General features: G+C 34.7%; 1 protein-coding gene, 1 long non-coding RNA gene and 1 pseudogene across 4 annotated transcripts; 1 reads left to right on the forward strand and 2 right to left on the reverse strand.

The window, feature by feature from the left end:
* Positions 1-86: 86 nt before the first annotated feature.
* Positions 87-27,105, forward strand: FGFR1OP2 (FGFR1 oncogene partner 2). 2 transcript variants are annotated; one of them, XM_079139457.1, is made up of 7 exons: positions 87-307; positions 14,364-14,512; positions 16,573-16,690; positions 17,948-18,090; positions 20,726-20,839; positions 23,628-23,741; positions 25,099-27,105. In XM_079139457.1, exons 2-7 carry the CDS (start codon positions 14,378-14,380, stop codon positions 25,234-25,236), a joined length of 762 nt encoding a protein of 253 aa, XP_078995583.1. In that variant the 5' UTR covers positions 87-307; positions 14,364-14,377; the 3' UTR covers positions 25,237-27,105. The 2 variants fall into 2 exon arrangements, with proteins under 2 accessions (XP_078995583.1, XP_078995584.1); XM_079139458.1 differs by lacking the exon at positions 20,726-20,839 and having other exon boundaries at positions 91-307.
* On the reverse strand, positions 1,878-5,295 carry LOC306660858. The gene is made up of 2 exons (XR_013763767.1): positions 2,732-5,295; positions 1,878-2,682 (listed from the first exon to the last, which is right to left on the reverse strand). It is a non-coding gene; the product is annotated as an uncharacterized lncRNA (long non-coding RNA).
* LOC306660846 (short coiled-coil protein B-like) lies at positions 5,324-14,357 on the reverse strand (annotated as a pseudogene). The gene has a single exon. The product of its transcript is annotated as a short coiled-coil protein B-like (transcript).
* Positions 27,106-27,735: the final 630 nt, after the last annotated feature.

Genomic DNA, 27,735 nt, shown 5'->3' on the forward strand with positions numbered 1-27,735 from the left:
TACCTCTCCCGCAAATCAGCGGCAAGCGGTCAGCTCTGCTCCACGGTAATGCAAGGAAGGATATCTCGCGAGACTAGGGTAGGCGGGGAGTGCTTGTGGGAGACGGTCGGCGGAGGTTTATCCCGGGTCAGTGATGGGGCTGAACCCCGCTCACTTGCCAGTTGTCCCTGTTGTCTCTGCTGGGTTCTGCGTCTGCTTGCTGAAGAGGCGGAACAAGGGCGCGGAGTCTTTTCTCTTGGGTGCATAAGTCCCTGTTGACAGAGGTCTTAGTCTCCACAGCTGACGGCTGCGAGGGATATTTAGCGGAGTAAGTGGTATAAATCCGGGGACCGGAGCGGGCATAAAGCGAGTCGGCAGTTTCTTTGCTTGGGCCGCCCCGGTGCTTTGCTTCTTGAGAACCACCGGCTGCCCGGCCCCGGCCGCTTTGCAGTCTCAGCTCCTAGGAGCCGGACTTCCCCGCCCGATGCTCAGCTCTGAGCTCCCCGCCCCATGCTCATCTCTGGGCTCCTCTTTCCGGAACTGAGGTACGGAAAGTTTATTGGAAACTCTCGGCCCTAACCTTGTGGACACACCTTCCCGAATTTGTTTTCTTCCTTCCTTATCCACCTGGCAGCTCACCTTGAGGGATGGGGGAAGGGACCCTTTTCCCTCCTGAGTTTACCACTCTGCAGCATTTGTCGCAGATGGCCATTCCCTCTTTCTTGAAACCGCCAAGAGGTATTACTCTTTTGTGTGTGTGTGGTTCATTCTTATTCCTTCCCAGATACTGACACCAATATACGTCCTAATATCCAAAGTAGAATCCAAAGAATTATTTTTGGTTGTGCATTTCCACTTAAACTACCCTGTATTGTTTCTTCTTTCACCAGAATTATGGCAGCTGCCTTACCCCTAGTTTTCCCACTATCATCCTTCCATACAATTATCATTCTGATATACATTTGTTTACATCTCTCCTTAAACTTTTCAAGTAACAATATTGCTGACAGAATCAAGTCCTAATTGTTAAGCGTGTCATTCAGGATCTTTTACAGTCAATCTCAACCAGGTTTTACCTTCAGAGTCTCATCTTGCTTCTTCTCCAAATACTTTAATATCCACCCATACCGGACTACTGGCTGTTTCCCCGAAAATGCCATGCATTTTCACAACTCTGTGTCTTTGTAGGTGCTGTAGCATCTGTCTAGAATGTTTACTCTTTCCCGGTTTGCCATTTATCAAAACTCAAATTCGTGGATCTTCCCGCTTGACAAAGCACTTCAGATAGTTTTGCCTTATTTATTAGCATGTATTGTTTGTTCATTTATCTGTCTCTTATGCCAACTTGAAATTGAGTCTGAAATCATGTCTTATTCATCTTTGAAACAATCTAGTCCAGTGCTTGGCACATTATTTATATGTACATATGTATACATATTTATAATAGTTCTAAAGACTTCACCACAGGAGTTCTTAGTTCTTTAAAACCATGGAATTGTAAGAGTCAAAAGGAACCTTGTATATTTGCTTAAAAGCCCCTGACCTGTTTTGAAAAAAAGCATCCCATACTCCTAATACATATGTAATTGTAATTTAGTTATTGGTTGATTGGAATGATATATAATGGAAAAGGAAAAACCCCTATGCTTTCAAATGAGTTTGTGTTTTATTATACTAGTATTTGTTTATATTTGAAAAGTAGTGGGATTATATGTGAGAGAAGTGTCTTAGACTATTTGCAGTGCTTGGTGTATGTGCATTCATGCAACTGTCCCACTGTCTTCTTGGCTTAGAGTTTAGAAATAATGGTTTTAGAGTAGGTTAGTTCCTTCTGGAATTGTCTGATTGCATATGTGTATATGAAATTTTATTTAACCATGATTCTAAGGGAGTGTGTATGTGTGTGCAATTTTTGGGAGGATGTTGAAAATTGAGCCACATCCCCAGTCTTTTTTATTTTTTATTTTGTGATAAGGTCTCGCTAAGATGCTGAGGCTGGCCTTGAACTTACAATCCGACTTCTTTGGGAGTGTAGACATGCACCACTCTCTCGGGGGCAAATGTGTATGATTTTTCTAAAAATTTTCCAGTGTCATCCTTTCAAATTCTGTTCAATCTTAAACGTCCATTTTCTTGATAAAACTCTAGTTATGTTCATTGTACCAATGAAAATTTTCTGATTCGAATAGTGATATGTCTGTATAAGATGCTTATTTTTATGTGTAATTTACATGCAGAATTTCTTGATCTCTTAAGATTGTGAACTTTTTCTGAAAGGCATAACTATGATTTTTTATTTTTCTATATCGTGTCAATTAATATTATATACTAATTGGCATTAGAGTTATCTACCTGAATAGTAAAAAAAAAAGAAAAATTAAACTGACATCTGTGGTATATCAGTAGTCACAGTATTTTTGGGTAGGTGTAGCTATTGGACAGTGGATTTCTGGATAAAGGAAATAGAAGAGTAACTTGAATTTCTTTAAATTTTTCTTAACCAAAAAGAAGTCTAAAAGTAAAGAGCTGGCAATTGCTGTCTTGGGTGGGTGGCAGTTTCTTTTTTACCAGTAGCAGAATGTTCTTGAACCATCTGCCAGGAGTCTTGAATGCACATGTCTGGTGGCAGAGTGGGTGAGAATGTGGCTAATGCAGAAAATACACACACACACACACTCTCTCTCTCTCTCTCTCTCTCTCTCTCTCTCTCTCTCTCTCTCTCTCTCACACACACACACACACACACACACACACATAGTTTTTTAAAAAATATTTTCCTGTAATTTAGATCTACTATAGAAAATAATGTAAATATTTTGTGACTAGTTAAGATAGGTATTATGAAAATAGGTAAGTTGAAAATATGTCTTTTTTAAAAACTGAAGACTATTTTTAAAAATTTGAACTTGTTAGTTTGAAAAAGTAGTTCTCCCACTCAACTTATTAACCAAGAAAAAAAGGGGGTGGGGTGGGAATAATCTTTCAGGAAGAACAGCAAAATAAATTAATATTATAAAATATTTTATACTTTTTTGTGATTTCACATACAGGATATGAACATGCAAATTCTTAGAAACTGTGTCACTGTTTTTCTGAAATGCTAATAAAATTATCCTTTGGGTACCTGGTATTTATAATTCCTTTCCCTGAATAGACGTTTTTAGAATTATAAAAAAATTTTAAGTATAGTTCATTTTGATAGTGTTTCATTATGCACACAGCCTAGAGAATGGTTTTTAAAGTAGATGTTAATTACAATTTTTAAAAGTCTATCATTAAACATTTGTTGCTTAATTGTAAGGCCTAATTAAAATGGTTTTTAGGCTTGTATTAGATGGAAAAAATTTTTAATTTTGTTATTTTTATTAATTGTTCTTCCTATGCATTCTTATTTATTTCTTATGATTGGCTTGAAATAAAACTTTTTAAATATCTTGAAAGTTCCATTTGTACATTAGGGTCAGGGGATTTGCTTTGTTTTTCTACCTAGGGAGGTCAGGCTGGTTTCTATATAGGTGAAAGCAAATAGGACCCTGAGACTAACCTGGCTCAAGAATAAAACTCTGGGGATCAGAAGTTCTACTTCTGGTACTAATTGGGCTCCTTATATTTATAAACCGTAAGTCTATTTTCTTATTGGTAAAAAGGAAATAACACTTATCCTGTTGCCCAATATAAGGTGATGGTACTCAGATTCAGAAAGCTACCACCAGTTTGAATGAATTAAAATTATTAGCAGCATTTTGTTTTTTCTTTTAGGGTATTCCAGAAGTCTGGGTCGAATTAGGTTGGAGAGAAAGCTAAAATAGGTTTTAAAAAACCGACAACAAAAAACAAGCACCAACAATAATTCTGAAGAAGAAAACAGTGACTTAGCAAAGGTTTTACAACTATTAAAACTGAGGCAGGGGCTGGGGCTGTAGCTCAGTGGTGGCTTGCCTTGAACATGTGAGGCACTAGGTTTGATTCTCAGCAAACACAGAAAAATAGATAAAGATGTTGTGTTTGTCTACATCTAAAAAATATTTTAAAAACTGAGGTGGTTTGGTATTGATGATAAACAAATAGCCATTTTAATAGGGTTGTAAAAGACCACATCATAGTTTTAATTGAATTTCTTTAATGGCTAATGTTCAACATCTTTTTATGTGTTTATGCACTATTCATATGGCTTTTTACTATTAAAGTATTTTGCTCATTTTAAAAATTGGATTCTTAGTATTAATTTTGAGAGATTTTTATTCTACGTACAAGACTTTCATTAGATATATAATTTGAAAGTATTTTCTCACAGTCTAGATACAGTGTGTGTTTTCAGTCTGTCTTAACAGTGTCTGTCATTAGTTTGTAATTTTAATGAAGCTCAGTTTATCAAATTTTTCTGTAGTATTCATGCTTTTGGTAAACATCTTAAAAAAAAAAAAAAAAGAAAGAAAGAAAAAGAAAAATCTTTGTTTAACCCTAGGTTACCAAGATTTTTCTCCTCTTGTTTCTTACAGAAGTGTTATCATGTTTAACATTTAGAACTGTGTTCCATTTTGAGTTAATTTTTATATAAAGTTTAAAAATTGTGTTGAAACTAGTTGTCTGGCATGTGGATGTCCAGTTCTTCAACCATTTGTTGAAAAAAACTAACCTTTCTCCTTTGATTTGGCCTTTGCATCTTTTCAGAAATCAATTGGCCATGTTTCTGTGGACCTATTTCTGAACCTCTGTTCTGTCTGTATCAATACCACAGCTGTCTTGATTGCTGAAATAGGTCTTAAATTTTAGTAGCGTGACTTCTTCTACAACTTCGGATTCAAAATTGTTTTGTCTAGTCTGTCTTTAGGTTTTGAAAGAAATTTTGTAACTGGCTTGTCCACTTCTGGAAAAAAAAAATCCTGCTGGGGTTTTGATTGGAAATTACATTAAATCAGTAGGTCATTCGTGGAAACTAGATATCTCTGTTATATTGAGTCTTTCAATCTTTGAACATATTGTTTTTCTCCATTTATTTAGGTCCTCTTTAGTTTCATTAACTTTTTGTAGTTAGCATGTAGATCTTAACATGTATTTTGTTTCCTTTTTACCCAAGAATTATTTTTTTGGCCCAAGATTTTTTTATGGCTATTATAAATGTGTTTTGCTTTGAATTTTTTATTTTGATTTCCATTTGTTAATTACTAATTTATAGGAAAACAAGTGGGTCTTGAGTCCCCCAACCACCCCAATCCTGCTACTATGGATTGATCCCAGGGTACTATACTACTGAATTACATCCCCAGTCCATTTTTAAATTTTTAGACAGGGTCCCCAAGTTTCTGAGACTGGCCTAGCCTCAAAGTTATGATCCTCCCTGCCTTACCCTCCCAAATCCTCAGAATTACAGGATATACTGCTGGGCCTAGCTTTTTTTTTTTTCCTGATATGAACAGTATTGGCTGTGAATGAGGGCAGTTTTATTTCTTTTGCAATCTAAGTGCCCCCCCAACACCATTTTTCTAGCCTTTTTTTGCACCTGTGTTGGTGATTAGAACAACTTGCCTTGTTCTAATTTTAGTGGGAATATACTCAGTCTTTGTCCAGTTAGTATGATTTGCTGTAGGGTTTTTTTTTTTTTTTTTTTTTTTTTTTTTAGAAGTGCCCTTTCTCTGAGAAAATTCCCTTCTAGACCTAGTTTGCAGAAAGTTTTTATTATGAAAGGATGTTGAAATTTTTTCTTATGTACCAATTGGTATGATCAAGTATTTTCCTCTTTGGTGGACTACAGTGATAGGGAGATAGCCTTGAGTTCTGGAATAAACCCCACTTGGTCATGGTGTATAATATTTTTAATATATGGCCAAATTTGATGTGGTTTGGATGTGAGGTTGTCCCCCAAAAGCTCATGTGTGAAACAATGCAAGAAGGTTCAAAGGAGAAATGATTGGGTTATGAAAACTTTGGCCCAATCAGTGAATTAATCCCTTGATGAGATTAACAGAGTGGCAATTGAAGACAGATAGGTGTGGCTGAAGGAGGTGATTATTGGGGGTGTGCCTTTGGGGTACATGTTTTTATCTGGCAAGTGGAGGCTCTGCTTCCTGATCATCGAGTTTTGAATGCTTTCCTCCACCCTCTTCCACCATGATGTCCTACCTCACCTCCAGCCCCAAAGAATGGACTGAGACATCTGAAACCTTGAGCCTCCCCAATAAACTTTTCTTCCTCTAAAATTGTTCTAGTCAGGTCTTTTCAGTTATAGCAGTGAAAAAGCTGACTAACACATTTGATTTGCTAATATTTTCTTGAGGATTTTTGCATGTATATTCATGAGGGATGTTGGTCTACGTTTTTTTCATGTTTCTTTTACTGCCATTGTATAGTCTTGTGTTTCAGAATAATATTGATTATCATTTTTTGAGTTTGAAAGAATTTACTTCTGTTTTTTCAAGAGATTATGTAATATTGATTTTATTTCTTCAAATGCATGTTAGAATTTGTCACTGAAACCATCTGGTTGTGGAGATTATTTGCAGGATTTTCAAATTTTCTTTTGCATCAGGGATTGAAAAGGGCGCTTAACCACACATGGCCCAATTTTGCAGGATATTTTTAACTACGAACTTATTTTCTTTACAGTTAAAGGATTATTATAGAATAGCTGTAGACTTTAATAGTTATGAAACTCCAATAACTAATTAATAGTTATAGAACTATTAATGTTTATCTTTTTCTTTGTGACTTTATGTAGTTTGTGGGTTTTTAATTAATCCATTTTGTTTAAATTATCCATTTTAGTTGTGTGGGATTAAAATAGTATTCACTTTTGCTTTGAATGAATTAGGGTCTACAGTGATAAACCCTCTTTTGTTCTTTTTTTGGGGGGGTACCAGGGATTGAACTCAGGACTCAGGGGCACTCAACACTGAGCCATGTCCCCAGCCCTATTTTGTATTCTATTTAGAGACAGGGTCTCACTGAGTTGCTTAGTGCCTCACAGTTGCTGAGATTTTCTGAATTTGTGATCCTCCTGCCTCAGCTGCTAGGATTACAGGCACAACAGTGATCAGTTAGTTCTCTTTTTTTTTCCCCCTTACTTGAGGTGTGCCAACTTTTTATAAAGAACTGGCTTTTCAGGCCGGGGTTGTGGCTCAGTGGTAGAGTGCTTGCCTAGCACATGTGAGGCACTGGGTTTGATCTTCAGCACCACATAAATAAATACATAAATAAATAAGTAAAAGTTATTAAAAAAAAAAAAAAAAAACTGGCTTTTGATTTCATTGGTTTTCTCTGTTGCTTTCCTGTTTTCAATTTCATGATTTTATCTTAATGGTCTTTATTACTTCCTTCTATTTACTTTGGTTTTATTTTGTTCTTTTCCTATTTTCTAAAAGTTAAGGCTTACATAATTGATTTGCAGTCTTTCTAATTTTCTAATATAAGCATTTAATGCTGTAAATTTCCTTCAAAGTACTATATTACATATGTGCCAAAATTTTTGATATCTTATATTTTCTAATTTATTTAGATCAAAATATTTCTTATCTAAATGTACTGTAATAAAAGTTATGTGAATGTGGTCTTAAAATATGGTTTTTGGCTTTGGGTATGTGTGGGTTCTTCACTCTGTACACAAACCCTGTAGTATTGCCACATAGTACTAGAGTTATCTGTCCTATGTCTGATGTCCTGCTTCTTTAGCACTTTTATGACTGCAGATTCTACTGGCATCTTCTTTCAGAAGAGCTTAGTCTCATTGCAGTTGAAAACTCACATTGATTGGTGTCCTTTCTCCTTATTTAGCCTCTTCAACTCTGCTGGAAATATAGCAGCAGCTTCCTCATCAACAGACACAACCTCTATAGTAATCTCAGTCCAAACTTATTCCTGAATCTGTGTAATCATCCTTTACTTGCAATAAATGGCTTGGTGTGACTTATTTCAGAGGATCCCTACAGAAGTCTTCATATGGGCAATCAGGCAAAATGTTGCTGCCAATCAGGATGTGTTTTTCTATTCGTTTCTTCCATCTACAAACATAAGTCCCCTCACCCTTCTTTCATGCTGGAGGTTGAAAAACAGTTTTCAACACTTTCTTCTTTTTGGTGCTGGGGACTGGAACCCAGGACTTTGCAGAGGCAATGTATGCACTCTTATCATTGATCTACAGCCCCAGCTCTCTTTTTCATCTTAACTAATTACTAATCACATAATCACATGCTATGGCTATAGCTTTTGTAGTTTGGGTTGTGACAAAAAAACTAGCACAAATTTTTTTCCTTCACAGTTTCAAATAGAAGATTATTTTTATCATAGATCTTAGCAACCTTGGCATATAGTTTTGTGGGTTTTTTTTCTGTTCTTATGAGAATTTTTCATTTCAAAGCAGCACTTTCTATAGTGTCTTTGGCATGTCCAAATTGCCAGCATCACTACTCTTGCACATTGGGAGGCCATGATTAGGTAAAATAAAGGTTACTTGAACACTGGCACTACTACTGTAACAGTAAATTTGATAAGTTAGATGACTAGTAAATGACTAACAGGTGTGGAGTGTAGCCAGCATGGATGATTCATGTATTGATCAGGAATAAATCAAAGATTTCATCACACTATTCAGAATGGCTTATAATTTAAATTTATGAACTGTTTCTGGAATTTTCCAGTTAGTATTTATGGACAATTGATCATGGGTAACTAAAACCATAGAAAGTAAAACCATAGGTAAAAGAGAACCACTGTACTCTGCCATTGTTGGTGGTAGTATTTGATAAAATCAGTTTAATCCACTTAGATGATGGTGTTCATTTCCTCTCTATCCTTCCTGATTTTCTCCATACAACACCTGTCAATTACTGAGAAAAGAGCATTGATGTTTTCACTACTGTATGTCCATCCTTTCAATACTTTCAGGTTTTGCTTTGTATATTTTGTTAGGTGTGTGTTACATTTAGGGCCTTTTATCATTATGTAATGCTTCTCTGTTCCTGATCATTTTCTTTTCCCTAAAGTGTGTTTACAGCAGCAATTTAAGAAAAAAGGAACACATTTATCGAGATATATACCATTTTCCTATTAAAGTGTACAACTGAATGGGTTTTATTTAGTATAGTCACAGTTATATAACCATCAACAAAATTGATGTCAGAACATTTTATCACTCCAAAAAGATGCCATATGCCATTAACAGTTACTTCCCATTCTCCTTACCTCTTCCCAACCAGACCCAACCCCCTGCTATACCCCAGCTCTAGGCATTCACTAAATTACTTTCAGTTTCTATGGATTTGCCTCTTCTAGACATTAAATCATATAATTTATAGTTACTGTGACTGGTTCCTGTCACTTAGCATAATAACTGTCATTCATGTTCCTTGTTTCAGAACATCTTTTTATTTATTCATTAATCAGTTGAATAATGTTGTTATGAACTTTCATGCATAATATTTTGCATGAATTTCTTTTCATTTTCTAGGTTTATATCTAGAAATGAAGTTGTTGGATCATGTATTTGACATTTTGAAGAACTATCAGACTATTTTTCAAAGTGGCTATACCATTTTACATTCCCATCAGCAGTTTGTGCAAATTTCAGATTCTCCATATCCTAGCCAACACTTATTATCTTTTTTAATGTCTTTTTTGTGATAGACACCCTTAATAGATCATTGTAGGCTTTTTAGTTTTTCTTTTTCTTTCTTTTTTTTTTTTTTTTTTTTTTTTTTTTTTTTTTTGTATTTTTGGTATTGGGGATTGAACTCGTGGGCAGTTTACCAGTGAGCTACCTCCCTAGCCCTTTTATTTTTTATTTTGGCCTCAAACTTGTTATCCTCCTCCTTCAGCCTCCCAAGTTAGTGGCATTACAAGTGTGCGCCACTGCACCCTACTCTTTGAGGTTTTTTTTTTTTTTTTTTCTGAAGTAGCTTTTTATTAAACAGCAAAGCAGAACTGCAACATTTGTAAATTAGGTTACAAAAGGAATGCAAAATGTTTGCAGTTATTATATATTCATACAGCTAAAGTAACATATCAGATCTCACACTAATACATATTATTTCATGATTAAAAGTAGCCCAAATCTAATAACCATAAGCTATATTAATGGTTCTCTTTTCCTATTATAACATCTTAATATTATTTCCAATACTGATTCCCTTACCAAATGGAATCTACAAACTAAATTTTTAAAAATTGTTAAAGAATGACTAAACCTCTGCAAACTAAACCGTTGAATTTACATAAAATACTAGGAGCATAAGTAAGCTAATATTATTAAAATTACCAATTATTATATATGTAAGTTCTACTTTGTGTTCATGATTCTGATACTAATAAGTTGATCTACTGGGTAAATGTCCTTGAGACCAAATGGTAACTGGTCTCCCCAAAATGTGACTTACATAAAATTATTCAAACTTAATCCATTTTCATATCTATTGTCCCCCAAAAAATCTGTTCTGCCAGACAGAACACAAATCTGGAGTGAAAGCATTTGGAGTTGGTTACTAGTACTTCCCAAATTCTTTCCTGCTTCATTTCTATTTTTCCTTGAAATTTTCTATCTTGAACACACTCATGAGCAGAACTCCTATCTTTTCAGGTACCAAGTAGGTTATTTTGTGCAAGAGGAAGTTTTTAACAAATCTTCCCAGTGTGAGACCATTTTTATAGTCTCAGTTCATCTTCAGTTGCTTAAAGAGAAACCAGCAGTCCTATCTCATTATTAAATATCACAAAGGACAAACCCTAGCTAAGAAACAGTCTTATTTTGGTTAAGTTTCAACAATTAGAGTCAGGTTACTCTCATAAGTGATTAACTATTAAAGTCACTTTTACAAATGTGAGACTTTCTTTTTTCCTTAGGGGAAGGGCTTTGGGAAGAAGAGGCAAATGGAGAAGAGGCACAAGATGGTGGACAGGGTACATAAAACTGTGCATTCAGTACATGATTTTGGTCACTTTTTCACAACATGGTGGTTATTTTCTTGTATATTTTACTAAGCCTATATAATAAAAGACAGTGCTAAACTTATATATCAAAGCAAATTCAATAAAACATTCGTCTTCAAGTCTCATAAATATATGCAGTTCTAATTATAAAGTCTGTACATTTGCACATTTTCATAGTCTAACATAATACACAAACTATACACAAATATACATAATACACAAATGTCTTGTGCAGTTAATTTTGCCTAGATCTGCTATTGTCTTCATAAATATTCAATGAAGCCACAAAGGTACTGTAACTTTTGGAATCTATCCAAGTTTTAAAAGGAGAAAAAAAAAAAAAAACAAAAAAATGGTCAGCAGCAATTCCATAAAACAGAAGGGAACCAATCCCTTACTTTCCTTTGCTTTTTGTGTCAGTTGTTTGAAAAACACTAGAAGCAGACATGAGGTTTTCTATCTATTGTCCAAGAACTTGGTTTTCTGACTTTAGCTTCAGATTTTCTTCTTTAACCTCATCTACTCTTGCAGAGAGATCTTCAAGTGTGTGTTGGAGTAACAACACTTGATTAAATAAGTCGTGTTTTTTTCCACCAGTTCCACCTGATTTTCAGCATCAACATCCATGTCAGCACTCATCATCTTGGTTAACAAACTTTTAGGACTTTGATGTAAAATTCTTGATGAATGATCCTCCGTTTGAGGCTCCGGGAAGGGGTGGGAACAGGAAGATGCCTCAGTCCAGGACACCTGGACCAACTGACACTGGCAGCTCCGCCCTTTTTGCCCCCTCATTGAAGTTTTGAATTACATTTTTCTGATGGCTAATTATGTTGAGCATGTTTTCATGTGCTTCATATTATCTGGCTTTCTTTTAATTAGTATTTGTATATTGTATCCTTTTTCTATCCTTTTACTTTTATCCTATATTATATTTTAAGTGAGTTTTATATAGATAGCATATGGTTTTCTTTTTAAATTCATTACAATAATCTGTCTTAATCAGTGTGTTTAGAACGTTTATATTTTGTGTAATTATTAATGTTTGACTTTAGGTCTACCATATTGTTTTTTTGTTCTTTCCCTATTCTTTTGGGTTATTGAACACTTTATTTCATTTTAATTCAACTATTGTGGTTTTGACTTTCTGTATAATTCTTTCAGGCATGTCTCTTTAAGAATTAAAATATATATAATTTTTTTACAATCTTATATTTGATACTTTACAGCTTCAAGTAAAATGCTAGAAAACTTATTCACAATATGAGCCCCTTTGTTGCTCCTCCTTCCTTATGTTGTTATGTAGTTATAGTTGTATTCTATATTACCTCTACATATTCTAAAAATTTCATCATACTAAAGTAATTCTTATTTGTAAACATCAAACATTTTAAAGAACTAAAGAGAATGTTCACTGTTATGTATAATTTCTGTTCCTCTTCCTTCATCCCTGAACGTTTTTCTTTCTGATATCATTTTGCTTCTATCTGAAGAATTCCTTTAGAACAAGTCTATGGCCTCTACCAGGTTTTGGATTTCCTCAGCACTCTTAATGTTAGCTCTGTTACTTGTAAGGGTCTCTAGCACTAGATAGACCAGTAATGGTGAGGGACCTGATTAGAGAATGGTACAGGCCTAAGTGCCTCACAGGGAGAGGCCAGGGCAAGCATCACAGCACCTCTTCTGTGGCACTCACTTGCAGTCTAGTCAGCAGAGCATGACAGGCAAGGTGTAGGGATGGGCAGCCAGCAGTGGAACTGCATAGTTATGGTGTTCCTTTCTGCTACTGTAGGCATGTCCACCCAAGTGTGGGACCTCAGATCCCATCTAACTACAGGCACCTGGTGACAGGACAGCAGCAGGACCTTACACCCCCACTCCTGTCTGGGATGGAGCAGGATAGAGTCAAGGCAAAATTCCTCTTGGGGCATCTGTTGACTGTGCACACCAAGGGTCAGGGCATTTGGTGTGTGCGTGGTGCTGTTCTTCTAGGACTCCTTTAGATGTAATGCCCTCCAGGGAATCAACAGGAGTGGGTCACATCTGCAGCCAAGCAAAATTCCTCTCAGTGGAAGTGCATGAAAAAGAGCCAGATGCCCCAGGCAAAAGGCAAGGCTTTTCCCCATGTTAGGCTGCAGGTCCCTAGCAGCTAGAGCTCCAGCATTGATCAAAGCTGTCCCAGCAGCCTCTGGAGGCAAGGCATCAGTGGGAACATGGAGTTCTTTCCCTGCCCTGTTAACTGACAGGAGCCTGTTCGGGTGAGGGGTGGCAGAAATTAAATGGGCAAATGCCTTCATTTCAAGCACTAGAGTGAACCCCTGTGCTACTTACCAATCATGCTCCTGGTTTCTAAGGGCATCTCCCCAGTCTCCTGGTTCTTGAGGGCATCGCCTTCTCTATGTCACAAACCCTGTCCCCTATAGTGAAGGACACGACAGGTTTGAATCACTCACTTGCTGAGCCAGTGCAGTGGAATGTCTAAGAAGTCCCAGAAATGGGAATATACTGGGGTTTCTGATCCCTAAACAGCCACAAATCAGACAGTAGGTCCCTTCTCAAGATGGCTCCTGAACAGCATCCTACTCATTCTCTGGGAGATAATGTTAAATCCTTTTCCAAAGCAAGTCTATTATGCAGATTTCAGGTTACTTGTCTAGGTTAGATGCAAGCCAGCGGGCATAGTGAATCTTTCCAAAAGCTAGGGTTGCCAGTATCCACACTGATTATTTTGCTGGGATTCCTTTTTTTTTTTTTTTTTTTTTTTTTTTAAAACACTTACCCTGCAAATGGAAGACTTCCCTCAACTGTGGAGGCCAGGTGGCAAGTGCCGGGCTCTTTTGTTTCTCTTACTGTACTCTTGTCCCAGGTCTGTAAGAATTTATAAGGTTACAGCATCTCTCTTACTCCTTACTGTTATTCCATGGTCACTCACCTGTGAATTCAACTATGCACCTGTTACTTTGGTTCTTTGTTGAAGGGGAGGTGAGTGCTGGGAACCTCTATTAAGCAATCTTGAAATTTCCATAAGTTTCTCTTGTATATACCAAAAGTTTCCCATAAGAGCCAGTGTGGTTCACATCAAAACTTTTTTTTCTTTTGGCCCTCTACTAAGGAAAATACAAGAGTTTGGATCTTAATGCAATTTTATTTAAGAAGCATACCCAAGAGGAGATTGAGACTTTAAATAGCATGACATATAGAAGCAACTTTGTCTAGTTAGTAGTATGTGGTTTTGAGCAGTGTCTCAGATCACCTAAGTAGAGGCTAAGCAGAATTCTTACACACTAATTCTTCTTCAAGCTTATATCATTTCTAATATGCAATCATCATTTCTTTCTGATTGATTCCATTTAACAGATTTTTTTTCTCCCAATGAACAAACTTAAGCTTTAGAAGTTTATTTTTGTTCATGTGAAACTAAAGCAAGGTGATATGCTGACTTTGAGTCTTGATTTTAATTTTAATTATAGGTATTCTTTTAGAAATGAGTTGCACAATTGAGAAGGCACTTGCTGATGCTAAAGCCCTTGTTGAAAGATTGAGAGATCATGACGATGCAGCAGAATCTCTGATTGAGCAAACCACAGCTCTCAACAAGCGAGTAGAAGCAATGAAGCAGGTTTGATTTTTCTTTCTGATTGATTGCATTTAACAGAAGCTGCTGTTTTTGATTCTCTAAATTTTAAAGTAGCTTCAGTTGTATGTTTAATCTGCTTTAGATGAGGATGTTTGTCATATTCATGTGTTTTCTAAATCTAAATCTTGGTAAAGAGATTTACCAAGCATCGTGGTGAACACCTGTAATCCCAGGAACTTGGAAGGCTGAGGCAGGAGTATCATAAGTTCAAAGCTAGCCTCAGCAATTTAGCAAGGCACTAAGCAACTTAATGACACCTATCTCAAAACAAAAAATTAAAAGGGTTTGGGATGTGACTCATTTTTAAAGCACCCCTGGGTTCAATTCCTGATACCAAAAATTAAAATAAAACCTGTAGATTTGATCACTTTTCTGACATACACATTTGAGTTTGGACAGCAGACAAATTTGTTAGGTCTAGATAAATTTGACAAAGACCAGATAATATCCTTTACTGATGTTGATGTATTTTTTGCTCTGTCTTACATAAGACAGAAATGTTTATATAGTTTTCTTTATGAAAGTACTTAGATGATACTATTTAACAACCAAACATTTTCTAAAGTGATGCAAAGCAATATCTGGTTTACAGCCAGTGCAGGTAATGCATTAGTACTTACTATCTTGTTTTTCTTTTAATGCTGTCAATTAAAAAGAAATTAAAGGTTTCATATCTTGATATTTTTATCATGTATAACAGTATCTTCCAGTGAACTAGGGAGTCTAGCTACCATTTTAATCCCTCCTCTGATAAAAATTTTCAACTATTAAGAAAATCATACAATCTCAGGTATTGTGATGGAAATTAGAGGGGAAGATGTATATTCACAGCCAATTTTTTTGAAACTCATTCATTATGTAAAGGAAACAACCCTGGGGTAATGTTCTTAACAAAGCTATGAAAAGAGCTTTGTAGAGCAAGTTTACTTATTCTGTTTTGCAGCCATGTTGCTCTAAACAGATTACCTGCCTCCATGATGTCCAGTTTAACTCTGGCATTCCAGTGAACATATGCCTAGTATTAACTTGTTTTTAAAAAAACGAGTTTGACATTTGAAGTTAAGAACCAGGAATGTTATAATGAATCCTTTACTAAGTGTCTCAGAATGTCTTGAAAGTAAGTGCAGTTTTGAAGTTAGGGTCTCACTTATTTTTTTAATACAAATTCCTTTGCATTTCTTCTGCACATGTTCTTAATTAAGATAATTTATATACCATAAAATTTGCCCTTTTAAATGATAACAGTTCATTGGATTTTAGTATATACACAGGTTGTGTGACCGTAACCACTAATGCCAGATCATTTTTGTCACCCTAAAACTGTAGACCCATTAGCAGTATTTCCCTAGCTTCCCCTTCTCCTGACCTCTAGTAAACACTAATCTTTCCACCTCCGTGATTTGCCTATTCTGTATAAAATGATACAATATGTGACTTTTTTATGATTGGCTGCTGCTTGCCACCCCGCCCTATACTGGGGATTGAACCCAGGGGCACTTAACCCCTGAGCCCATATCCCCAGCCCTTTTTAAAAATATTTTGTTTAGAGATAGGGTCTTGCTAAGTTGCTTAGGGCCTCATAGAGTTGCTGAGACTGGCTTTGAACTCACAATCCTCCTGCCTCAGTCTCCTGAACCACTGGGATTACAGGCATGTGCCACTACACCCGGCCGTGATTGGCTCTTAACACAGTGTTTTTACAATTGTTCCATCACAGCATGAATCAGTACTTCGTTCCTGTTTATTGCCCAATAATATTGCATTGTGAGGATGCAACGTGTTGTGGTTTATCTATTTGTCAGTTGATGGACATTTGAATTTTTCAACTGTTACACATAATGCTGTTATGAGTATTTGAAAACAAGGTTTGGTGTGGACACAGGGTTTCAATTCCCTTGGTTATATACCTATGAGTGCAATGAATGAGTTATGTAACACCTGTATGTTTAACTTTCTGAGGATCTGTTTATTTATACTTATTCATATATCAGATGTTTCCAAATATTTTCTCCACACATATTCTTTTTTCATCTTTTCATTAGTATCAGGAAGAAATTCAAGAACTTAACGAAGTTGCAAGACATCGGCCACGGTCCACGTTAGTTATGGGAATCCAGCAAGAAAACAGACAAATCAGAGAATTGCAACAAGAAAACAAAGGTAAAACACATTGTCACTGTAGGTGAACATCTTTTTTTTTTTCTTTTGTACTGGGGATTGAATGGGGGCATTTAACCACTGAACCATATCCCCAGTTCTTTTTATTTTTTATTTTGAGACAGGGTCTTGCTAAGTTGCTGAGGCTGGCCTCAAGTTTGGGATCCTCCTGCCTCAGCCTCCCAAGTCACTGGTTTTATAGGTGTGCACCCCCACACTCAGAGAACATCTTTGCTTGGTATCATCTTAGATTCTTACCCTCAACACTCAGTTTACACCATTTTTATTACCTATGAAATGACTCAGTTTCATTCTCCGCAGTCCCACTGCTTTAGCTCCCAATTAAGATGCTGTCCTCTTAATCTTTTGCCTGTACTGTCCTAACTGGTCTCCTTGATTCTAGTCTTTCCACTTCCATCAGTCTTTAACACAAGCATCAGATTGATTTTTCAAAAATAAAATCTAGTCATGCCGCTTTTTGCTTGAGAACTTTCATTATATCTTTATTTCCTTACATTAGGAACTTCAAAAATTCCTGGCCTTTTCTGTCTTCTTCCCACATCTCTTCTCTATGAGCACTTTGCTCTTGCCATCTCAAACTAGTTCCTCAACAAATCTCCACTTTCGTGCCTCCCTACCTTAATCTGCCTTAATTTTTCAACCCAAGAAAATCAAGGTCATCCCAGTGTCATGCTTCTAGAAAACTTTCACAAATTTTTCCCCAGAGACTTCTCTTAAATGTGTTTGAGTAGCTCTGCACTGACCACATACTTGTTTTCTCCACTGTGTTTTAAATTCTGTGGTCTTTGGGTATTTTTAATATAGTAAGAGCATTACCTGATATTTATTTGCTGTTTAGTAAATGTTTTCTGATAAAAGTGAATTTTAAAGCCAGGTACAGTAGTGCACACCTGTAATTCCAGAGACTAGGGAGGCTGAAGAAGGAAGATTGCAAGTTTGAGGCCAGTGTTGGCAACTTAGCAAGACCCTGTTTCAAAGTTAGAAATAAAAAGACTGTGGATATAGCTCAGTAGTAAAGTGCTCCTGGTTTCAACTCCCAGTACTGGAAAAAAAAAAAAAAAAAATCTAAGGATGGGGACTTCATTTGGTGTCTTTTATTTTTATATGGGTAGACTTTTGGGTATCATGTTTTCTTTTAAAAATACCCTATTTATCAGTTGATGCTTTGATAAATATAATATTGTTGAGAATATTTTGTTTACCCCAAGTTTCAATAAAATATACTGTTATTCTTGATAGAATTGCGTACATCCCTGGAAGAACATCAGTCTGCCTTGGAACTTATAATGAGCAAGTATCGAGAACAAATGTTTAGATTGCTCATGGCTAGCAAAAAAGATGATCCAGGTATAATAATGAAGTTAAAGGAGCAGCATTCCAAGGTAATCTATTCCATAAATGTAAATTGAAATGGAAAAGAGGGTTGTGTTAAAAAAAAAAAAAAGATATCAAGTAATGCCATTGACTACTTCATCTTTTTAACTGACATTTTCTGCCTTTCCTTTTCTCATTTCTTGTTTGTTATGTGCCATTTTGTTTAATTTTTTTTCTAACTCCTGCTCCCTAGTAACTTTTAAATAAGTATGTGTGTATGTGTATATTACACACATGATTTTGGAAATAAAGGTAAGTCTGTTCAATTCAAAATTACCTTTGTAAGTTACCTACTTTTAAGAAATATTTCTTTCAGTAAACTTGCATAATGACATTATGTGAGAAAAAAATTGAAATGCTTAAAAACTTTTTAAAATATTTTGAAAGCAGCTAAATGTAAATTTTTCTGAAGATCATTTTTCTGAATGAGGCTAATTCATTCACTCTATGGATGATCCTCATTATAATGGAAAATTGTGGGGCTGGGGAGAAGATAAGAGTACCAATCTAAAATTTTGATCCCCTTCCCCAATATTGTATACCAGTTAACATTTCTTTTAGGTGGAGGGTAGTGGAGTAACAGGGATTGAACTCAGGGGCACTTAACCACTGAGCCACATCCCCGGCCATATTTTGTATTTTATTTAGAGACAGGGTCTCACTGAGTTGCTTAGCACCTCGCTTTTTAGCTGAGGCTGGCTTTGAACTCATGGTCTCACCTGCCCCAACCTCCCGAACTGCTGAGATTACAGGTTTACACTATCGCGCCTGGCAAGTTGACATCATTTTTAGAGGCAAAACTGAAGTGGTTAGAAACTAGTGTTTTTCTGCTGTTCATCTTGTCATTCCAGTGTCTGTTTCCTTTGGTATGTTACTGTATTTACTGGCAACTGTTATGAAGATAAGTAGAATGATCTTCCCCACTTATATTGTATTTTAAACTTAATTTTAGCTGCTGGCGTGAAATAAAAATATGAAACTAGGTTGTGATAACTCAGCCATTATCTATATTGCATAATGGTGAGGTAATTATTATTAGTTATCAAGAAATAGTGATTGTTACAAGTCATATTTTTAATCTTTCTCAATTATTAAAACACATTTTAGATTCTTTAAAATATTTCTTCCATTCTGGTGCTTTTGTTTTTAAATTAATATTAATTCCTCTAGAATTAAATATCTAGTAAATAACTGAGAAAACTTAATAGGTTCCTCTTGTGTCAGCTAGTAAATACATAAACAAAATTGGGTTTGATATTATCTAATATTCATCTCCTAGCCAAATGGAAATTCTTGAATATTTAGGTGACCATCTTTTGAATATAAAATATTTTTGGGCTGGGGATATGGCTTTGTAGAGCACTTGCTCAGCATTGCAAGGCCCTGAGTTAGATCCCTAGCATTCACACACACACAAAAAAATCCATTGTAATGAGACCATTACAAATCGTTTAAGTGTATAACAATTTTTTTTTTTAAGGTACAAAGAGAAATTGAGTTAAAATTATTGGTAAGATTAATGTAATCTTGAGATATTCTAAAAGGCCCTTATGTTTTATAACTTGAAATAAAATGTCAAAAAAAAGCTTAGAATTGGATATTGCAGCTTGTTGGTCCGATCTGGTAGCAACTATGACAGAGCAAATGTTTTCTAAAACACATTAGGAGATAGAGATGTAGCTCAGTGGTATTGCATGTGCTTAGCATGCATGAAACCCTGGGTTTAATCCCCAGCACCAAATATAAAACACATTAGATTTCATTCATCAAAGCTGTTTTACTAATTAGTAAAGTTAAATATTTCCTAAGATAGCTCTAAACCATCCATTTTCATTATGTGGATTGAATTTGTCTTAAGTTCTGATCCTTGCCTTCCATAAAATGACTATAAATTTACTCGTTATTAATTCTAACTAATACATATTAATGTTTGTGATTTTGATTTTTCCCAAAAAGGAGATACCTTGACTCAGTTAAACAGACATTCATTAACACTTGCACTGGGTTAGTTGTAAACTATTAATAACATGGTGAATGAATGAATAAGTTAAATTACTGTATGAGTTTGTAATGGGAGATACAAACATAATTAATATAGGGCAGGATCTGATAGAAATATGAATTATTACCAGAATACTAAAGAGCAATATTAGGTCTCATGAGAAGAATCTGGAAAGATGTCCAAGAAAGAGAAAATTCATCCAAATCAAACCTTGAATTAATTATGAAGGTGAGGAGGGTTTCCGTAAGCAGAAGTGGATAAACAGAAACATTATAAAGGCACAAAACAGTGGGATTTTAGGACGTTTGGGTACTAGTGCCCTGATAACACATAAACACAAAAACAATTTTATAACACACTTAGGGGTAACATAGAGTTACACACAGCAGCATTTGAGTAAGATACCCTTCTGAAATCCTCCAAAAGTTTGTGAGTACACACTTAAAAAAAAAAAAAAATCAGTAGAAAGTTTGAGAATTTATTATCATCCAAATACTTATATTATTTTTAACATACCTTTTTGGAAATTTTAAAAAAGCAAACATTTTGAACAGTTGGCTAACACGCATGAACTAACACTCATTCAGTTTTTAAAGTACGGATAATATCCGTGTTAACATTATAATGACTCTGTACTACAGATTGACATGGTACATCGTAACAACTCCGAAGGATTCTTCCTTGATGCATCTCGACACATCCTTGAAGCACCTCAACATGGACTGGAGAGGAGGCACTTGGAAGCAAATCAGAATGTACACTAAATAAAACAGTCAACTTTGGGGTGTGGATGGAAGGGGGGTCCATTTAAAATTTCTTTTATTTTGAATTTCCCTCCAAGAATAGATTAGCAAATGAAGTCAGCTAAAAAGAAAAGGCTGTGCTTTTGATAGTCATGCTGTTTAGTATAGAAACTTTAAAAAGTTGTCATTAATTTTCTGTGTATTGTATCATACACAGTGTTATTGAATATAAATTTTAAAGGATATTTAACTCGGTTGTTCATTTATTTGCTCTTATTAGCTTTGTTGCTCCAATTTTTGTTGCTGCAAAACAGTTAACATCAAGGACATTTTCTTGGCATTAATTTTAACCTGATTTCTTACAATCTTGGTCCGTCAAAAATTAAATGTTTTAATTTAGATTTTTGATAGTTTGTAGTCCTTTACACTTCACAAATAAAACAAAAATGCCTTTTGCTTAGATGTTATAATTTAGCAATGCTCTCACCATTGTGTCTTCTCTTTTTTTTTTTTTAACTTGGTATGGTAGGTCTTTTTCTACTTAGTAAAGTAGAAATAAGCCTAGACAAAGTTAAAAATGAAAAGCATTAGGTACACTCCTGTAATCCCAGCAACTCAAGAGATTGAAGCAGGAGAATCACAAGTTCAAGGCCAGCTTCAGCAATTTAGCAAGATCCTCAGTAACTTAATGAGATCCTGTCTCAGAAAATAAAAAGGACTGGGGATATACCTCCATGGTATTGCACCCTGGGTTTAATCCTCAGTGCCTCCCCTGCAAAAAAAGAAGTCATTTCAAAACAGTTTAATAATTATGTTGCTAACACTTCTTGCCTTCAAGGCAGTTATGAATCAGTTCTTGCCTTTTACCCCTATTGAAAACTGATTCCTCTCTAAAGATTTTAAAGTTAATAAGTTAACGATTAATTAGGCCTGTAAAAATACTGCTGTATTTAAAGTATTGGATTTTATCTTGTGGTGATCTTGTTAGAACAGACTTTGTCCTGGAAAAAAAAAAAAAAAAAAAAAGTACTGTCTATTTTCTTTCAGTTTAAAAAGAATTAATTTCTTCCTATGTGTTATTTTTTAACCTAGGTTAGTGCCGTAGGATTGATAAAATCATAAATCGAGAATGCTATTGTTATTTAAAACATTTGTTCATTACTCATTTTGCTGCTGCAGTTACTTATGTTTACTTTTAAACATGTTCCCTTTATAAGTGGAAGGAATTTTAATGATTTAACTGTGCCAAGTATGGCAAGTATTTGTCTTGATATCCTTTTGCTACCATAATGTAATCCAGGGCTATCCAGAACTTTCTGAAATGATGGAAATGTTCTTTATCTATACTAATGTAGAAGCACATCAGAATGTACACTAAATACATGTGTACATTTACCACATGAGGCTGTTGAGCACTTGGAAGTGTCACCAGTGCAACTCAGGGATGTAATTTTAATGACTATATGTATTTAATTTTAATAGCACTGTACTGGACAGTGCAAATTAGTCTTTTATTGTGTCTTCCTAAGTACTCACACATCATTAAAATAACAGGAGGAGGAGCTGGAGGGGGTATAGATCAATGCTAGAACATGTGCTTAGCATGTGCAAGGCCCTGGGGTTCAGTCCCCAGCACAAAGAAAGAAAAAAGGGGAGTTGCATTTTTGTTAGTTAAGATTATTAAATGAGGTGGGGGTGTAGCTCAGTGGTAGAGCACTTGTCTACCATTAAGGCCCTGGGTTCAGTCAGCACTGCAAATACATATATTTTATACATACAAATATGTACACATATATAAAATGTATTTTTATGTGGTTTGCCAAAGAGGTTTTTTTTCATCATTTCTTCCAATTACTCATTTTGTGGGTTTCTTTTTTTTTGAGATCTTGTCCAAATCCTTTTTACAAACAGTATATACAACTGAGACTTGATATTTATTTGGAAAGTTATTTTTTGTTTAAGCTTGACCTTAATATATAATAACTTCCACTGCCAATGAATAATGATCTGTGGAAACTGTTTGTGATAAAATGATTTTTTTCACATTTCTGTTGATTTTTAAATGGTTATTTGTTTCTTTCACTAGGCTGTATGCTCCTGAAGGTGAGGGAATAGTCTTAGCAGGCTTGATATCCCTGGTGCCTGGTTCAATGCCTGGCACATCACAGATTTACAAAAAAATAATGAGAGTGGCAGAATTTATGCACCTAAGAAAAGTGGATGTCTGTGTTATGCTGAAATTATATTTTCAACAGTTGACAAAGGCCATTTAATATTTTAATATTTAGAAGCACAAGTTATTAATTACTCAGTATTATATAGTAAACACTAAATAGGCAGATATAAACAGGATACAGTTCTTGCTTTCAAAGAGGATTGATTTAGAAAGTGTTCTAGATTATAGGCATGGATGATAATGAAAAGATTTGTGAATCATGAAAACTTGAAGAAAGAAAGATCAATTGTGTCAACAATGTTTTCTTCACCATTATTTGATCAATTGTATATGTAGGTATGAAAAAGTTGCTGATTCCTGTGGTTAGAGGAATGTGAAATGAGTAAATTTCTTGGTATTGGGTTTAGTTTTATCTTGCTGTTTATCCTTAATTCTAGTCCTAATAGAAATCTGATTTCAAAACCACACTCACTGTTAACCATTTTTGTTGTGATCTAACTGCATTTGTATTAAATGGCAATATAAGAATATTACATTCATGTTAAATGAGTGCAAATTAAAAGGATCCAAAACTAAAAATAATTTAATAGTTAACTGATTTCCAACTCATCCCTTTTTTTCCAGGAGTTACAAGCACATGTTGACCAGATAACTGAAATGGCAGCAGTAATGAGGAAAGCCATTGAAATTGATGAGCAACAGGGTTGCAAGGAGCAGGAACGAATATTTCAACTTGAAGTAAGTTTTAAATTGCAAGTGTAAGTGAAAACTGTCCATAAAAAGACATACCAGAAAACATATCCCATTTTAAAATATACATATGCTTTCTTGGGATACTTGGTAATGTTCGACCTGGATATATAGATATATGGATATATACGACTATATAGTAATGTGAGAATCTAGGATCATTAGGAACTTATACTAATAGTTTTTTTAGTTTTGATGGACCATTTATTTATTTATATGCAATGCTGAGAATCAAACCTAGTACCTCACACACACATGCTAGGCAAGCGTTCTACCGCTGAGTTACAACTCCAGCCCAAGAAAGTTAGTTTTTGATCCTATATTCCTTTTCTTACTAAATGAAGGTACTTCAATTTAGTAATTCTTACAAATTTGTTCATTCTATCAGAGATAGTACAGGGAAAGAATTCTTTTAATCCACAGATATTTTTTGTACACTTATTTTCTGAGGACTATAAAAGCCTTTGTCTCGGTCTGTCCTTTATTTTGTGTACAAGTCATTGTTGAACAATTAAAATAATTAGAATAGACTTTGAAATCATGATCAGGAAATTGGTTAGAGAGATAAAATTGCCTTCTTACTCTTAAACATATATAGTATTCTCTCATTTGTGTAACAGGAATGGGTAGACTTTTTCAGTAATGAGCCAGAAAATAAATATTTTATACTTTTCAAACTTAACAGTTTGTGCCTGCTCAGCTTTGCCACTGTGGTACAAAAATAACTATAACAATAGATGATAAAAGATTATTTTTAACTATCTGCAAATTTCTTAACAGTAATTCTAGAGGGAAAAAAAGGCAGTTTTTTACAATGCCAGATGTGGTTATTTAATTTCCTTTTTGAGAAATATCAGTCAGCCCCACTGCTCTCAAATTCCAGTAAGGGAAACAAACCAGATAGCTTGTCCTACATTCCATACTATTGTGGAAAATAATAAAAGTACTAATATACTTAGAGGGTATAGTCACACAGTATTTATTCATTACATTTATGAGTTTATATATAGATCCAGATGTTTCCTTCCATCTTTAGTATGATTACAAGCAGTTTGAGTTTGCTTCTCACATCTGTGTGTGTGTATATATATACACACACACATATATATGGCTTTGTAGTGGTGGTAGAGTATAAACAATTCACACTTTCTTTAAAAAAAAAAGTGTTTGTATTCAACTGGCCAACTGTATGTAACTACATTTATACCAGTTACAAAATTTGCTTTTCTTGTTGTTGTTGTTATACCTTCACATTTGGCTTTCTTAATACATGTTCACCCTCAGTAGGTGGTGATTATATCTTTTTTTTTTTTTTCTTTTTTCTTTTTTGCTTGCCGCCTCCTAGCAAGAAAACAAAGGCTTGAGAGAGATCCTTCAAATAACTCGAGAATCATTTTTGAACCTTAGGAAGGATGATGCATCAGAAAGCACATCTTTGTCAGCATTAGTAACCAACAGTGACCTGAGTCTGAGGAAGAGCTGAAGGGCTTCCAAGTCTGGGAACTTCGTACATGACTCCAAACTGTCACTAAAACTGGCCTATAAATGAACAAATGAAGAGAAAACTCAATTTCAATCAACCCCATTTTTCCTCTATAGTTTGTACAGTGCACTGGCTAAGCAATAGCAACAAAAAATGTATAGTTATAGTTATAAACTTTATTCAAAAACATAATTGAAAATAGAAACTGAGCCTTTGTTAATTGGTGAACAAATGAAGGGTTTTCACAGTGATGGCTAAACATATCAAGAGCTTTCAGTAGTGGTGTTGACTTTCTGGATGATATATTTAGATAAACTTGACTATTCCCAGTAAACATTTGGGAATTCATAGAATTATTCTAATTTATAATATTTTGCCATGGTTTTGTGAATGGAAGATCCTCATACTCAATTTAATCCTTCCTGTTTGGTGTCAGAGTTAACAAATAGCTTATGTACCATAAGACTTCTGCTTTAGTGATTGCCTGTCTCCTTTCCCATTAATTTAAATTTTTTTGTCAAAGAAAATTCAGGTTAAAGGCTGTAGTAATGTTTTACATATTCCACAAATAAAAGGGGCAATTTAATTATAGCTAATTTACTTTATGATACTTAGCTTACAATTGTCCATAACTTGCTGAAGAATATGAACTATTTCACGAATGAAAGAGAAGGGATATTACTTTCTAAGAAAGAAGATCTTATAATAGACATATTTAGTAGGTTAAACTACTCCTCTGAAAGAATAAGTTTTGGTTTTTAGTAAATAATGAAAATAAGATCTTTCTCTTTTCTGGTTGGTATTTAAGGATATTATATATTTCATTTACTTAACAGTTGAAATGTTTGATTTAGTAAAATAGGTGTGGTAATTTCAAAGTATATTCAAAATTCTACTGGTTTATACAGCCCTTTTTTTTAAGTGATTACTTAAGACAGAAAAAGTAGACTCAAATTTTTTTAAAAAAATTTATTTTTAAGCTCCATCTGGTCCTCATACCCTTGATGGCTTTTTTTTTTTTTTCTTTAATAAAACTTTTCATTTCTAAAGGGGGTTGAAAATCTATGGATTTACAAGTATTGGTTTTATTAAATGTCAAAAAAGTACCTGCATTTTTTTTTAAAACCACTGGATATAGAAACTTTAACACCAATTGAAACCTAAATTTTTCTTTATTTTGTAGTGATCATGGAATAAAAGGAGTATCAAATATTACATATAATATACTCATTTGTATTACATGCCAAAATTACCACAAATAGAAAATTCTACTTTTGAGCATATAATTTGTTAAAGAAATGTCATGTGATAATTCTTTGTGTAATATGTTGTAAAACTCAAAACTACTTTTCACTTTAGAATTTTTCTATATTAAGTTTGGGGAGAGAGGGTGGATGGGGCTTACTGATTAGAAAAGGTCTAATGGCCCAAAACATTAAATTTCTTTTGTCATTTAGAGGCCTTAAGGGATACTTTATAAATGATAGTCTTTTATTTTTAAACTTTTCTATTTTTTTGGAAAGTAGTCCTTAATTCAGTGGCACATTCATTCAAATAGTTTTAATCCCAAGTAAAAATTAAAGAAAATAAGCTACACAGTTGAGATTTTGTCTGAAGCAATTCATTAGGCAGCTGTAATTATAAAACATTACTTGATAAATATTTTTGTAAACAGATGAGTTAATTTATTCTTGGTGTTCTTGCATTCTTGCTTGAATATAATTTTAAGGTCTTGGGTGTTTGAAAGACACTTTGTTTTTAATGAGTTTTCCATTCTCCCCCTTTTTTTTAAGAACCTTAAATTTGTGTCTGAGAGTATATAATGCATAGGAAACTATTTTATCAATAAAGATGAGTGACTAAAATTGGTATGCTTGCCAATTTAATTTTAAAACAATGCTTACATCTCTTATATAGTTTAAGGCCTTTTGTCTCTTCTTATCAGAAGAGTACTTAGCAACAATCTCCATGTGTATTTCTTAGGGATTGTTCACCAGCTTCTTATTGCTGATCCTACAAACCTTTTTATCATCTATAGTGGATTGAATAGTATTCTCCCAAAGGATAGAGCCAAATCCTAACCCATCATACCTAGCAATGTGACCACATTTGGAAAATAGGATCTTTGCAGATATAATTAAGGATTTCAGGATAAGATCACTCTGCATTTAAAGTGGGCCCTAAATCCAGTGATTAGTGTTCTTTTAGAAGAGATTTGTAACACAGAAAATATGTGAAGATGAAGATGAAGGCAAGAGTCAAGGAACACCAAGGATCATGAGTCACTGCCAGAACCAGAACCGAGAGAGAGGCACGAAATGGATTCTTGTTGCTCCAAGAAGGGAACAACCACTCTTGATTGCAGACTGTGGTCTCCAGAATTGTGAGAAAACATATTTCCATTGTTTTAAGCCACCCAGCCTGTGGGTAATTTATTAGTACATCATCTGTATATCAACTATCAGTTATATTTTTTTAAATTTTATATAGGGAATACAC

Source organism: Sciurus vulgaris, assembly GCF_902686455.1.
Source record: "Sciurus vulgaris genome assembly, chromosome: 5".
In the NCBI taxonomy this organism is placed as follows: Eukaryota; Metazoa; Chordata; class Mammalia; order Rodentia; family Sciuridae; genus Sciurus; species Sciurus vulgaris.